The sequence below is a fragment of the Hemitrygon akajei genome, chromosome 10 (assembly GCF_048418815.1).
Source record: "Hemitrygon akajei chromosome 10, sHemAka1.3, whole genome shotgun sequence".
NCBI classification, from domain to species: domain Eukaryota; kingdom Metazoa; phylum Chordata; class Chondrichthyes; order Myliobatiformes; family Dasyatidae; genus Hemitrygon; species Hemitrygon akajei.
Genome location: NC_133133.1, coordinates 174,001,746 through 174,016,762, shown reverse-complemented (window position 1 = coordinate 174,016,762; position 15,017 = coordinate 174,001,746). Strand labels below are relative to the sequence as shown.

The following is a 15,017-nucleotide window of genomic DNA, read 5'->3' as shown; positions in this document are numbered from 1 at the left end:
CTCACTCGCTCACACACACTCCCCTCTCTCACACACACTCTCACTCACAAACACACGCATTCTCCCTCACTCGCTCACACACACTCCCCTCTCTCACACACACTCTCACTTACAAACACACGCATTCCCCTCACTCACACTCCCTCGCTCTCTCACACACACTCTCACTCACAAACACACGCATTCCCCTCACTCACTCACTCACACTCTCACTCACAAACACGAATTCTCACTCACTCACTCACTCACACTCCCTCGCTCTCTCACACACACTCTCACTCACAAACACACGCATTCCCCTCACTCACACTCCCCTCTCTCACACACACTCTCACTCACAAACACACACATTCCCCCTCACTCACTCACACACACTCCCCTCTCTCACACACTGTTCTATTCACATTTTTTGCTGCCTCTCTTCAGTACACAGAAGTAAAGGAGGACAAAATGATTGTTTCTCCGGATCTACTAAAAACACAATGAAAGCAATGCTCCAAACACAACGTTCTCGACACCGACTGACTTTGTAAATAAAGAGTTTCATATTGTCGCTGGAAGCGGTGCCGGTCTCACCGCCCCGAATGAAGTGGGAGTTGCAGCTGGCGTTCCCGGCGCCCGCCTTTCCACAGCGGGCGGGAGGCGGGCACTCTGACGGCTCGGTATAAATAGGAAGATGGGCAATTGTCTTCTGTCTCCGTCTTTGCATCCCCTCCAGAGGGTCATGTTGTGAACCGCGAGTGGCCGGAGGAACGCGCGGGGGACTAACACTAGCCATGCCAGAACCGGTGAAAAAGACAGGTAAGGTCAGACACCCGGGGAGGATACAACTCACCTCTGCTGCCCCACCGAGCGTTTCCTGAGTACAGTCATATTGTCCGGGAATCCCCCGAATATTGCGGGCTTCACGCAGTTAAAAGGCAAACAGGCTGCGGCTTCCTGGACAGTTACCGCACGGGTAATAGGTTGGCACAGTAGGGCAAAGCGAGAAGTTACGGAGTTCGTTGTCATGGAGTTATTCTGCACAAATGCAGGCCATTCGGCCCACACAGTCCATGTCGGCCAAATTACTGCGTTGGACACACTTATCATTCCAATCGCCGCTCCTCTATTCGCTTCTACGCTGTTGTACCTGATGGAACCACTTCCCCGGCAGCTGGTTCCACACACTCACCACCCCCTGTGTATGAAAACGTTACCTCCCACGCCCCTTTTTAAATCTTTCCCTTCTCACTCGAAACCTATGCCCCCTAGTTTTGGTCTCCCCTACCCCGGGGAAAAACCTGTTACGGTCCACCTTATTTATGCCGCTCCTGGTCTTTCACCCAGCTCCTCATTCTCCCACTTTCCAAGGAATAGGGACCCAGCCTGGACACTGCATGGTAAACAAGAGAAGATCTGCAGATGCGGGAAATCCGAGCAACACACACACAATGCTGGAGGGATTCAGCAGGCCAGGCAGCATCTCTGGAAAAGAGTACAAATGACGTTTCGGGCCGAAACCCTTCGGATTGAACAGTTGATGTTTCTGGTCCAGACCCTTCCTTAGTTCTGTGCTTTTCAAGGACGCTGCCTGACCTGCTGAGCTCCTGGGTGTTGCTCAGGATTTCCAGCATCTCCTGTCCACCGAGGACCTGTCCTCGTCCCGTTCTATCTCAGGGTTGACACATTACCCAAATCTGTGCAGCCAGCATTCATGTTCTTAGAATCATAGAGCAATACAGGCCCTTGGGCCCATCCAGTCCATACTGACCACAGTGCCAACCCAGCTTGTCCCAATTTCCTGCATTCGGCCTGTATCTATGCAAGCCCCACCCCACCATGTGCCTCTCCAAGTTCCTCTTAAATGATACTATTGTACCTGCCTCAACCATACTCCATAGACTCACCACCCTCTGTGTGAAGAAGTTGCCCCTAACCCTTTGCCCCCTAGATTTGGTTTCCCCTACCCTGGGGAAAAGATTGTTACTGTCTATGTTACTGTCCCTCCTGATTTTAATCAATGCTATTTAAAGTTCTAGTACACTTCTGCACTCTGTTATTGTTTTACCTTGTACTATTTCAATATACTGTGCAATGATCTGATCTGTATGGACAGTATGCAAGACACGACTTCACTGTATCTAGGTACATTGTGGGGTAGAACACTTTGCAGCTCCAACAGACCAGGTTTAATTCCATCTCTCTCTGTAATTCCATCACTCTCTGTAAGGAGTTTATACATTCTCCTCATGACCATGTGAATTTCCTCCTGTTGCTCCGGTTTCCTCCCACTGTCCAAAGACGAACAGGTTAGGGTTAGTGAGTTGTGGACATGCTACACTGGTGCGTGTATCTTTCACTGGATATTCAGGGTACATGTGACAAATAAAGCTAATCTTTACATATGATAATAAAAATACGATTTTAATTCCAATTGCCATCTTTGCCTGCACCCACCCTTCCAATCTCCATTTGGCCATGCACCATTCTTCCTCTGTTTTAGAATTCATTTACTCAACCATTGCCTGTCCAACCCTTTCTCTTCCCTCCCCATCCCCATGAACCTACACTTTGATCCAGCAACAAGCAATCTGCTGGAGGAACCCTGCAGGTGGAGCAGCATCTGTGGTGGACACTGTTCGCTCTTCCCCACAGATGCTGATGGACCTGCTGAGACCTGCCAGCACATTGGACACACCAGGGAGATGGAGTCCACAGCAACACACAGACTGCTGGAGGAACTCGGCAGAACAGGCTGATTCTAATGTTTGTGTGATAACGCTCCCTCCGCTCGTATATTCCTCTGCATTTTGGCATTTCAAGTCTTCTGTGTCTCCGTTCATGAAGTTTATGGTCACGCTTGGGACCAATTTCCCTCACTATCAGCTTCAGGAACTGTTATTACCCTACAACCATCAGACCCTTGAACCAGTATGGATAGCTTCACTCTCGACAACACTGAACAGATTCCACAACCTGTAGACTTGCTTTCAAGGACTCTACAACTCACCTTAGAAACCCAGAAACATAGAAAACCTACAGCACAATACAGGCCCTTCAGCCCACAATGCTGTGCCAAATATATCCTTACCTTAGAAATTACTAGGCTTACCTATTGCCCTCTATTTTACTGAGCTCCATGTACCTATCCAAAAGGCTCTTAAAAGACCCTATCATATCCGCCTCCACCACCATTGCTGGCAGTCCATTCCACACACTCACCACTCTCTGAGTAAAAAACTTACCCCTGACATCTCCTCTGTACCTGCTCCCCAGCACCATAAACCTGTGTCCTCTCGTGGCAACCATTACAGCCCTGGGGAAAAGCCTCTGACTACCCACACGATCAATGCCTCTCATCATCTTATACACCTCTATCAGGTCACCTCTCATCCTCTGTTGCTCCAAGGAAAAAAGGCCGAGTTCACTCAACCTATTCTCATAAGGCATGCTCCCCAATCCAGGAAACATCCTTGTAAATCTCCTCTGCACCCTTTCTATAGTTTCCACATCCTTCCTGTAGTGAGGCGACCAGAACTGAGCACAGTACTCCAAGTGGGGTCTGACCCGGGTCCTATATAGCTACAACAGTACCTCTCAGCTCCTAAATTCAATTCCATGATTGATGAAGGCCAATACACTGTACGCCTTCTTAACCACAGAGTCAACCTGCGCAGCTGCTTTGAGCGTCCTATGGACCCGGACCCCAAGATCCCTCTGATCCTCCACACTGCCAAGAGTCTTACCATTAATACTATATTCTGCCATCATATTTGACCTACCAAAATGAACCACTTCACACTTATCTGGGTTGAACTCCATCTGCCACTTCTCAGCCCAGTTTTGCATCCTATCAATGTCCCGCTGTAACCTCTGACAGCCCTCCACACTATCCACACCTCCAACCTTAGTGTCATCAGCAAACTTACTAACCCCTCCCTTCACTTCCTCATCCAGATCATTTATAAAAATCATGAAGAGTAAGGGTCCCAGAACAGATCCCTGAAGCACTCCACTGGTGATCGACTTCCATGCAGAATATGACCTGTCTACAACCACTCTTTGCCTTCTGTGGGCAAGCTAGTTCTGGATCCACAAAGCAATGTCCCCTTGGATCACATGCATCCATACTTTCTCAATCTTCTCAGTGTTACTTATTTATTTTAACTTGCACAATTTGTCTTCTTTGCACATTGGTTGTCACTTTTAGTTATACATAGTTTTTTCATAAATTCTATCATATTTCTATGTTTTCCTGTAAATGTCTGCAAGAAGATCAATTTCAGGGTAGTATATAGTAACATATATGTACTTTGATAATGAATTTACTTCGGACTTTTGAACTTTGAACTTCCGCTTAGCGAAATCTACTGTGTGTTGGCTTGTCATTCCGGGGAATTGGAGGACGGATAGGATCCTGGAAACTGTGGACGAAGGAATGTAAGGAACTTAGCAATGGAATAACAGAATTTCCTCCTCCCTCTCTGCCAGCCTTTTTCTTTCAGCTGTTATCACCTTGTTGGTGTTCACTCGTCTCTCTCTTTCTCACCTGCTGTGCCTGTAAGGGTTCCGGGTTGGGGCTGGGATCTCTCAGACTGAAGGGTCTGAGGGTGACGTGGTAGTGTAGCCGTTAGTGCAGTGCTTTACAGTGCCAGTGATCGGGTTCAATTCCCGCTGCTGTCTGGAAGGAGTTGGTACATTCTCCTCGAGACCGCGTGGGTTTCTGCGGGTGCTCCGGTTTCCTGTGGGTTAGGGTTAGTAAGAGGTGGACATGCTATGTTGGTGTCAAAAGCACAGCAACACTTGTGGGCTCCCCAACACATCCTCGGACTGTGCTGGTCACAAACATTGCAGTTCACTATGAGGGTGTTGCATCCACTGATTATTTGGTAACTCTTACGCACTTCGGAAATACTCAGTGGGTATTAAAACAGTTCGGGATATGCTGGGGTGTTTGAAAGCTCCTGCAGAGACAGAATTGATCTTTCTATCTCTACGTTTCTCTTTTCTCCCATTTTCTTTTTCGCATTCTTGAGTTATTTCAGGATGAGGAGAGAGGGGAGTGAAGCCTCCTCAACCAGCGAGTGGGGTCAAAGCGCCTCAGTCACAACGGCGCAGGGGCTTTGCAATTCCAATTTTAGTGGAGTGAATCAGATTGGATTAAATATCTTCTACTGGCTGTCAGCACCCTGTCCCAGGGACTGGCAAACCAGGATGTGTTGTACAGCTGCTGCTTGTCAGTACGTCACTGGCTGCCGACAGCTCTTCAGGGCAAATGAAAAATGAAGACGGGATTAGGGCTTCGGGCTGCAATTCAGCTCCACATCTCCAGTCACAACCCTCCCACTCTCTGCCCATGGCTACTGTCCACAACCAGGGTCAGGCTGTTCCTCGTAACCAGCGTCAGCATAGAATAGTAACTAAAACAGGATCAATGAAAGATCAGCCAGAGTGCAGAAGACTGTGCAAATGCAAATATAAATATGGAAACCATAGAAAGGGTGCAGAGGAGATAACCCTAGGTCATTTCTAAGGTAAGGACATGTTCAGCACAGCATTGTGGGCTGAAGGGCCTGTATTGTGCTGTAGGTTTTCTATGTTTCTAAATAGCAATAAATAATGAGAGCATGAGATAATGGGATAAAGAGTCCTTAAAGTGAGATCACTGGTTGTGGGAACATCTCAATGATAGGGCAAGTGAGTGTGCTTACTGTCTCCCCTTTGATCAGGAGCCTGATGGTTGAGGGGTGGTAAGTGTTCTTGATCCAGATGGTGTGAGTCTTGGGGCTCTTGTACTTTCTACCTGATGGCAGCAGCATACAGAGAAATGCATCATTTACGTCATGACCAACGAAGCCGGAGGATGTGCAGGGAGCAGGCTGCAAGTGTCACTGTGCTTCTAGCATCAAATACGGCACACCCACAAAACCTGGTCTGAAATCGGAGCATCTGGAGGAAACCCCCGAGGTCACTGAGAGAACTCTTTACAAACAGTGGTGGGAATTGAACCCCAATCGCTGACAATGTAGACCATTATGCTAACTGCTACACCGCCGTGCTGCCCCTGTCTTATCACTGGCTTAGTTAATGTGAGATTTGTTGTTTTGTGGCAGCAGTACATTGTAAACTCACAAAGTTACTATAAACTATAAAAAATAGTCCAAACACAAGAAATAATGAGATAGAGTTCATGGACCATTCTGGAATCTGAGGGAGAAGAAGCTGTTTCCAAATAGTGATTCTGAATAGAATGTTGGTCTTCAGGCTCCTGTATCTTCTCCCAGATGGTAGTAATAAGAAGAGGGCAGGTCCTGGATGGTGAGAGTCCTTAGTGATCAATGCCACCTTCGTGAAGCACTTCCACTTGAAGATGACTTTGATGGTGGAGAGGATTGAACCCATAATAGAGCTACAACCCCCTACAGCCTCTTGTGATCCTGTGGATTGGAACCTCCATATCAGACAGTCAGAATGTTCTCCACCTGCGGAAACTTGTGTATGTCTTTGGGGACTTATCCAATCTCCTCAAACTCCTACTGAAGCAGAGTCACTGGTCTGCCTTCTTCATGCTTGCATCAGTATTCCAGGCCCAGATAGATCCTCCAAGATGGAGATTTCACACAGTATCTTCATTAAGAACCCCCATTGCCCAGGACATGCTGTCAACTCACTGCTACCATCAGGAAGGAGGCACAGGAGCCTAAAGATACACACTCACTGTTTCAGGAACAGCTTCTGCCCCATTGCCACCAGATTTCTGAACAGACAATGAACCCATGAACACTACCTCAATATTATCTTTGCTCTTTTTTACTACTTATTTAAATTATTTTTAATAAATACTTGTTGTAATTTATGGTATTTTATTATTATGTACTTTGGCTGCTAAACAACAAATTTCGTGACATATAGCAGTGATACTGAATCTGATTCTGATTCTGCATCTGGGTATGTGGGGAGTGTTACAGCTCTCTCCCGCCCAATGTACCTCCATCCCATTGACCCGATGATCCGAGGCATAGATGTAGTGGGCAGACAGTGACTTTTTCCCAGGGCAGAAATGGCTAACACAAGCAGGTATAATTTTAAAGTATAGTAGGGGAAGACAGAGGGAGATGAGTGTGTGGAATGCCCTGTCAGGGGTGGTGGTAGGTCCAGTGTAGGTCTGTGGTCTAGTGTAGCTTTCTCTGTGTTGTTGTTTTTTTACTACGTAGTTCAGTCTAGTTTTTGTACTGTGTCATGTAACACCATGGTCCTGAAAAACGTTGTCTCATTTTTACTATGCACTGTACCAGCAGTTATGGTCGAAATGACAATAAAAGTTGACTTGACTTGATAGAGTCAGATACATTAGGGACACTTAAGAAACTTCCAGGTAGGCACATGGATGACAGAAAAATAGAGGGTTACGGGGGAGGGAAGGGTTAGACTGATCTTAAAGTAGGTTAAAAGGTTCAAAGTAAATTTATTATCAAAGTATATATACATATCACCATATACTACCATGAGAGATTCATTTTCTTGTGGGCATTCAAGGTCGAACAAAGAACTATATAGAGACAATGAAAAACCTTACACCAGCACAGACTGACAAACAACCGATGTGCAAAAGAAGACAAACTGTGCAAATAAAAAAGGATGGGTGGATAGATAGATAGAAATATAATACTGAGATTAAAGTTGTAGAACCTTGAAAGTAAGTCCATAGGTTGTGGAGTCAGTTCAGAGTTGAGGAGAGTTAAGTTATCCAGACCTGATAATTGTAGGGTAATAACTGTTCCTGATTTGACGGTGTGGGACTAAAAGGCCCTGTACTGTGCTGTAATGTTCTATGTTCAATGTTATACGATAGTCAGTTTGGCCAGTGTATCTCTCCCTATTTATTTACAGGGAATGGGTGTTACTGGTAGTTCTGGCATTTGTTGTTACTTTCTAGTTTCTTCTGACAGCGTAGAAGTTAACTGCACTAAGTACCTCACGCTCTCCCCCCCCCCCCTCCCGCCAGAATAAGGACATTCCCTGAGTCAACTAGAAGGGATTTAACAACAATCCAGTTCGTCTGCTCAGATGAAGCTCCTGTGTGAAATCTGCAGAGTTGTGGGACTGATGAGGAATGAATCAGGAACTCGGTCCCTGCTGCAGAATTTAAACATGGCTGGAGTCACCATTCTCCAGGTAGCCCTGCTCTTTGCCTACCGAGCATCAGTCTTCTGGGCAGGACTAGGAGCAAAAGCTGAGAGAAGTCAGGGGAATGGTTAAAAATAATTGTTTTTATTTCTGTCAACCTCCTTGTTTACCTGTTTGTTAGGGAGATGAAGATGGGGACTGCAATCAAATTATTACAGCTGCCAGCATTAAGTTATCCATCTGGGTGACAATGAGGCAGCTTGGTTTCTGATTGGTTGGAGGTGTATCACATGGATGGAAGTGAATCAGCCAATCGATGAAAGGGGTCCTCGGTGATTAATGTTCCAGGAATCAGTCCCAGCAAGGAGAGTGACCCGACTCCCTGAGACTCATTCACATTCCTGAAGCTAACTTGATGCTATGTCACAACACGTTTATTGAGGCACTGGGGAGGAAATCAAAGAGAGTCCGGGGCTTGTGCCAGAGCTGAGGCTATTAATAACAGGCTCCTTTCTCAGTGAATTGTAGAGTGTTAGAGCAGGAAAGGCCGTGCTGCATTTCTGCCCAGCAGGTGCACACACTGGGGAAGATTAAAGATCACCTTTAGGTGGCACACGTATTGAAACGTAATGAGAAGCATCGTTTGCGTCACCGCGTCACAGTTGGATGTGCGGCGGCGGCCCGCAAGAGTCGCCACTCTTCTGGCACCAACGTAACAGGCCTACCACCTACTAACCCTAACCCATATGTCTTTGGAATGTGGGAGGAAACTGGAGCACCCAGAGGAAACCCACACAGTCACGGAGAAAACGTACAAGCTCACAGACAGCGATGGGAATTGAATCCCAGCCTTCTGATCACTGGTGCTATAAGCTCAATGTTCAGAGTAAATTTATTATCAAACTAGATATATGTCACCATATACAACCCTGAGATTCAGCTTTTTGCAGGCATTCACAGTAAATAGAAAGAAACACAATAGAATCGATGAAAAATCTCACACACTGGAGATAGACAAACAACCAATTTGCAAAAGAGAACAAACTGTGCAAATACATAAAGAAAAGAAATAAAATAAAATAAATAAACAATAAACATGGAGAACATGAGTTGTAGAGTCACTGGAAGTGGAATCACTTCAGTGTTTGGAGTGGGTGAATGGGGGCATAGTGGTTAGCACCTGGGTTCAATTCCCGCTGCTCCCAGTAAGGAGTTTGTACATTCTTCATGTGACCCATCATTTCCTCTGGGTCCTCCAGATTCCCCCCCCCCCCACCCCCCGCCACAGCTGAAAGTTGTTCTGGTTGGTGGGTTATTTGGTCATAGCACATTGACCCGTGATTAAACTAGGTTTAAATCAGTATTTGCCAGAGGCACTGCTCAAAGGACCAGAGGGGCCTGTTCCACGTTGGATCTCAATCAATGAATCAATAAATAAATAAAAGTTATCCTAATGTTTGGGGGGTAATAACTGTTCCTGAAGGCTTCTGTACCTCCTTCTTGAAGGCAGGAGTGAGGAGAAAGGTTGGCCTGGGTGATGGGGGTCCCTGATGATGGATGCTACTTTCCTGTGGCAGTGCTCCTTGTAAATGTGCTCAATGGTGGTGCAGTAAAGTGTTACGCAGACTGCTAGGCTACTCTGCCATTCTGGAGGCCATAGATTTAAGGTGAGAGGGGCTTGAAGGGCAAGTTCTTCATAACATATCTATGGAATGAGCTGCAGGTGCATGAATCCGGTCCTGATAGAGTACCTTGACTCAAAACATTGACCGTTCCTTCTTCGCACATCGCTGGAATGTAGGAGAAGACAAGAAACCAGAGTGGGCGGAGGAAACCCCCACGGAGAGAACGTACAGACTCCTTACTGACAGGGGCAGGAATGGAACCCTGATCGGTGATTGCTGGCACTGTGAAGATTTACACCACTGCCCAGTCACACTAAAACCAAATCCACTCACACTCCCTCACTAAACTCCCTGTCTAAATGAATATTAAACTTATCTGATTCCACTGCCTTCACTGTCAGTGTATTCTGGATATCACCCATTGTCGGTGTACAATAAATTTACATCTTGGGTCCCCTTGAAAACTTAAATCTCTGCCCCCTTGTTTTTAATGTCCCCATGTATCTATTCTTTCTAAGCCTCTTATTGTCTGTTATCCCATTGGGCAGCAAGGTACTGTAGTAGCTAGTGCAACATTTTCCAGCGCCAGTGACCAGGGTTCAATTCCGTACGCTGATTATAAGGAGTTCGTACGTTCTCCCTGCAACTATATAGGTTTCTTCCAGATGCGCTGGTTTCCTCCCACACCCCAAAGTTGTATGGATTAGGGTTAGTGGGCTGTGGGCACGCCATGTTGGTGCCAGAAGCATGGCGACACTAGCGGGCTGCCCCCAGCACATCCTCGGCTTTAGAACGTGGGAGGAAATATTTCATCCTTGGTATTTCTCAAGGCAAAGCTAATTTGTGTCCTTTTCTTTAAAATAACCAAGTTATTTAGTTATTGATTTCATCGATGCTTGTGCGATCTTGCTTTGTGCAAGATGCCCATAGTGTACATCACTATAGTCACCTGTGGGTGCTGCCCTCCGATGTTCAATCGGTGGAATGACAAGCTGTAGTGCGTGTGTCAGTGCATACATTCATTCATCTGTCGACTGCTGAGACATCTTGCCGATACCACACATACACCATCAATTTACAGGACATGCCACTCAGGGACATGGGCTATATTATATTTTTTTGACCGGCTGTATTTTGCTGCAAGCTTATATGTGCTATGTGTGCTTTGTGCTGTGCGTGACTGTTGGTACTGTGTTTTGCACCTTGGCCCTGGAGGAACACTGTTTTGTTTGGCTCTACTCGTGGGGTGTTCATGTCTGGTTGCATGAAAGTTAAACTTGAACTTTAAGTAATTAGTATTCTGTAGGCTGCAGAGCCCTAAGGGAAACGTTTTCTATGAGAATGTAAAGTACACTGGATTCCAGTTTATTGGGACACATTGAGACCAGGACATTTTGGGCCAATTAACTGACTGCTTCAATTAACCAAAACTTCAAGAAAATTGTTAAAAAGGTATTTAAAAAAAAAGAAAAACTATAATTTAACTGAGTAACAAATTATGTATTTAAATGAAATACAGAACAAATTAGAACACCACCAAGTCTAATATAGTACTATAAAGCTGTGTACTAGTTCCTAATAGTTATCAATAGAGGAGTTCATCCAGTGTAGGCTGCTGTGTTCTTTTCATTGACTGTGAATGACCAAAATCAGCAGACACCCACTGCAGATCATAGCCTTCCAGCACAAGGACAAAATAAAAAACAAAACCAAAATCACTGCTTCTTGAATCGGCATCCGTGGCCCAAATAGATAACGTAACACAAGCACATCTAACTGATTCTATTTGAAGTCAGTTTGCTCTATAGTGTCCAACGACCATGCAAGTGTACAAGACTGACGCTAGTTAGAAACTGTTCAGCAACAGTCCACCATCCCAGTGGTGTTCCAAATAAACAAACAGAATCCCAGTTCTTTTCCTGATGAAAATTGTCCCAAAAATGCAGCTGCCCCATTTAACTGATGGTCCAACTGGAATCCGTTGTATTTTCTTTCTTTATCAAAGTAGGCTGCAGAGGATTGTAAACTTAATCAGCTCCATCATAGGCACTAGCCTCTGAGGTATCCAGGACATCTTTCAAGAAGCGATGCCTCAAAAAAGCAGCATCCATTATTAAAGACCCCCATCACCCAGGACGTGCCCTCTTCTCATTGTTACCATCAGGGAGGAGATACAGAAGCCTGAAGGCACACACACCAATTCAGGAACAGCTTCTTCCCCTCTGCCATCTGATTCCTAAATGGACATTGAACCCATGAACACCACCAGACAACTTTTTTATTTCTATTTTTGCCCGACTTATTTAATTTAACCATTGTGTGTGTGTGTGTGTGTGTATATATATATATATATATATATATAAATAAAAATTTATATATATATACACACACACACGCACACACTGTCATTCACAGTTTTCTATTATTGTCTATTGCTTTGTACCGCTGCCACAAAGACAACAAATTTCACAACATATGTGATGATATTAAAGCTGGTTCTGATTCCGACTGTGATTCCCCATTAATAGTAATGATCCCACTGAGGGATATGGAGCTAAGCTCAGTTTTCTTGCCCTCCGCATGGATGTGCTGTCTGTCTCATGGGGCACCTTCTCCTGTGTCCACTGCTGTTTTGGCCAGCCTCCAACTGTGAACCAAAGCATGGACATCCCGCTGTTAGACAGCAGCTGGGAGCTCTGGTCTCATTTTCAGAAATTACCAGATACTGATTGAAGGTGACCTTCCTTTGAGCTTCTCGGGTATCTATCACTGTGCCTGCCAATAATGTGTGACGTTAAGTGCTGTATCGAGATGTGTGGAGTGTCATGTTTGCTCTTGTACAGGCTGTCTGTAGCCGTGTGTCAGCAGTAGGTAAGGATCTGGAGATTTCATCCCAACTGAGTTGTTAACTCAGATCCTTGGGTAGTGAGGTGGAGATACTTTGCTACCAAAGGAGGTGTAGGGCGCTCCTTCCCTCCACTAGTGCCTTACGTCACCCTTGCTAGGTAGCACTTGAACCCATGGGAGCAGACGGTGGATCATCATATGAGCAGCCGGTGCCCATCACAAATCAATGGAACGTAAAACATAGAAATCTACAGCACATTACAGGCCCTTCAGCCCACAATGTTGTGCCAACCATGCAACCTACTCTAGAAACTGCCTCGAGTTTCCCTACAGCATAGCCCTCTAAGCTCCATGTACTTATCGAAGAGGCTCTTAAAATACCCTATTGTATCCGCTTCCACCACCACCGGCAGTGCATTCCATGCACCCACCACTCTCTGTGTGAAAAACTTACCCCTGACACTCCTTTGATACCTAGTCCCAAGCACCTTAAAATTATGCCCCGTGTGATAACCATTTCAGCCCTGGAAAAAAGCCTCTGGCTATCCACACGATATGGCTATGCCCCTCATCATCTTCTACACCTCTATCAGGTCACCTCTCCTCCTCCGTCGCTCCAAGGAGAAAAAGCCAAGTTCACTCAACCTATTCTCATAAGGACAACTTGCCCACCATTGAAGTCAGATTCACTGGTCTTTAATTTCCTGGGTTATCTCTACTCCCTTTTTTGAACTAGGGAACAACATTTGCAGCCCTCCGATCCTCCAGTGCTTCTCCCGTCCCTATTGATGATGCAAAGATCATTGCAAGAGACTCAGCAGTCTCCTCCCTCTCTTTCCACTGTAGCCTGGGGTATATCCCATCTGGTCCCAGTGACTTATCTAACTTAGTGTTTTCCAAAAGCTCCAGCATATCATCTTCCTTTATGTCTATATGATCAAGTGTTTCAGTCTGCTGTAAGTCATCCCCACAATTGCCAAGATCCTTTTCCCTGGTGAATACTGTATACTGAAGTCCTGGTTATGTGACCACTGACCCCAGGCAGACAGAGAATTGATAATGGCTGAGGGTCACCCGTCTTGTAAAGACACTGCCCAGAAGAAGGCAATGGCAAACCACTTCTGTAGAAAACTTTGCTAAGAGCAGTCATGGTCATGGAAAGACTGTGATCGCCCACGTCCAACAACATGACACATGATGATGATGAACGCAGATTGGAGATGTTAGCTGCTGATTATACATCGCATTGGGATACGATGCATGAGGAACTGGGGACATGACGATGTGAGGGGCGTACAGTAGAGACCCCGATGAAGGGTCTGTGTGTGTCAGACAAACTTTGGTTGTTTTCTCTGGAGCACTGGCAGCTGAAGGGGATGGGGGCTGGTGACCTGATAGAAGTTTATAAAACATGAGAAGCAGAGACAGGATAGATTGCCAGTATTTATTTCCCAGAGTGGAAATTTAAATCTTCACCCTCTTTCCCCATCCCCTATCATCTGCTAGCTTGTACTCCTCCCCCTTCTCACCCTGGCTTCATCCCTCTTCTGTTCCAGTCCTGACGAAGGGTCTCAGCCCAAAAGGTTGATGGTTGATTCTAATTCCTCTCCATGGATGTTGCCTGGTGTGTGTGTGTGTGTGTGTGTGTGTGTGTGTGTGTGTGTGTGTGTGTGTGTGTGTGTGTGTGTGTGTGTGTGTGTGTGTGTGTGTGTGTGTGTGTGTGTGTGTGTGTGTGTGTGTGTGTGTGTGTGTGTGTGTGTGGATTTCCAGCATCCGCTGAATCTCTTGTGTTTGTGATCAGAGGGACGTGTAAGGGAGGAGGAGGTTAGTCTATGTTGATACCTCATTGACTGACATGACAGGTGAGACCAGGTGAGGGGCAAAGTGGATGAGTGGGTGAGGGGTATGGAGTGCGAGGTGACGGGTAGAAGAGGTAAAGGGCTCAGGAAAATGGAATCTGAAAGGAGAGGAGAGTGGACCATGGGAGAAAGGGTAGGAGGTGAGAAGAAGAGGAGGGATGAGAGGATAAGGGTAACAATCTCGTGCTTCAGACATCCATACTGAGACTAGATTTTTATTCTAGGACTAATAATTGTCTGAGTTAAAACCTTCACCAGAGAGCAGGTGAAGTTGCCGTCCCACAGCTCTAAAAGCCCAAGTTCAATCCTCAAAAAACTCCTCAAGAAGACAGCATCCATAATTAAAGATCCTCACGATCTGGGACATACTGGTTTCTCATTACTGCCATCGGGGTTGAGGTACAGAAACCTGAAGATTATGAACAGCTTCTTCCGCTCGGCCATCACATTTCTGAGCAATCCCTGAACCCACAACCACTACCTCACTGTTTTGCTCTCTTTTGGCACTAAATTTTCTCGTATTTCTTGCTGTAACTCAGAGTATTTTTTATATATTTCACTGTACTGCTGCCACAAA

General features: G+C 45.8%; 1 protein-coding gene across 10 annotated transcripts in view; it reads left to right on the top strand.

The window, feature by feature from the left end:
- Window positions 1-663: 663 nt before the first annotated feature.
- Window positions 664-15,017, top strand: part of mybpc1 (myosin binding protein C1) — a 141,964-nt gene continuing 127,610 nt past the window's right edge. For all 10 annotated transcript variants that reach the window (XM_073059768.1, XM_073059766.1, XM_073059765.1 and 7 more), the window contains exon 1: window positions 664-801. In XM_073059768.1, the coding sequence (XP_072915869.1) occupies window positions 777-801 (25 nt within the window). In that variant the 5' untranslated portion in view covers window positions 664-776. The remainder of the gene's footprint in view (window positions 802-15,017) is intronic.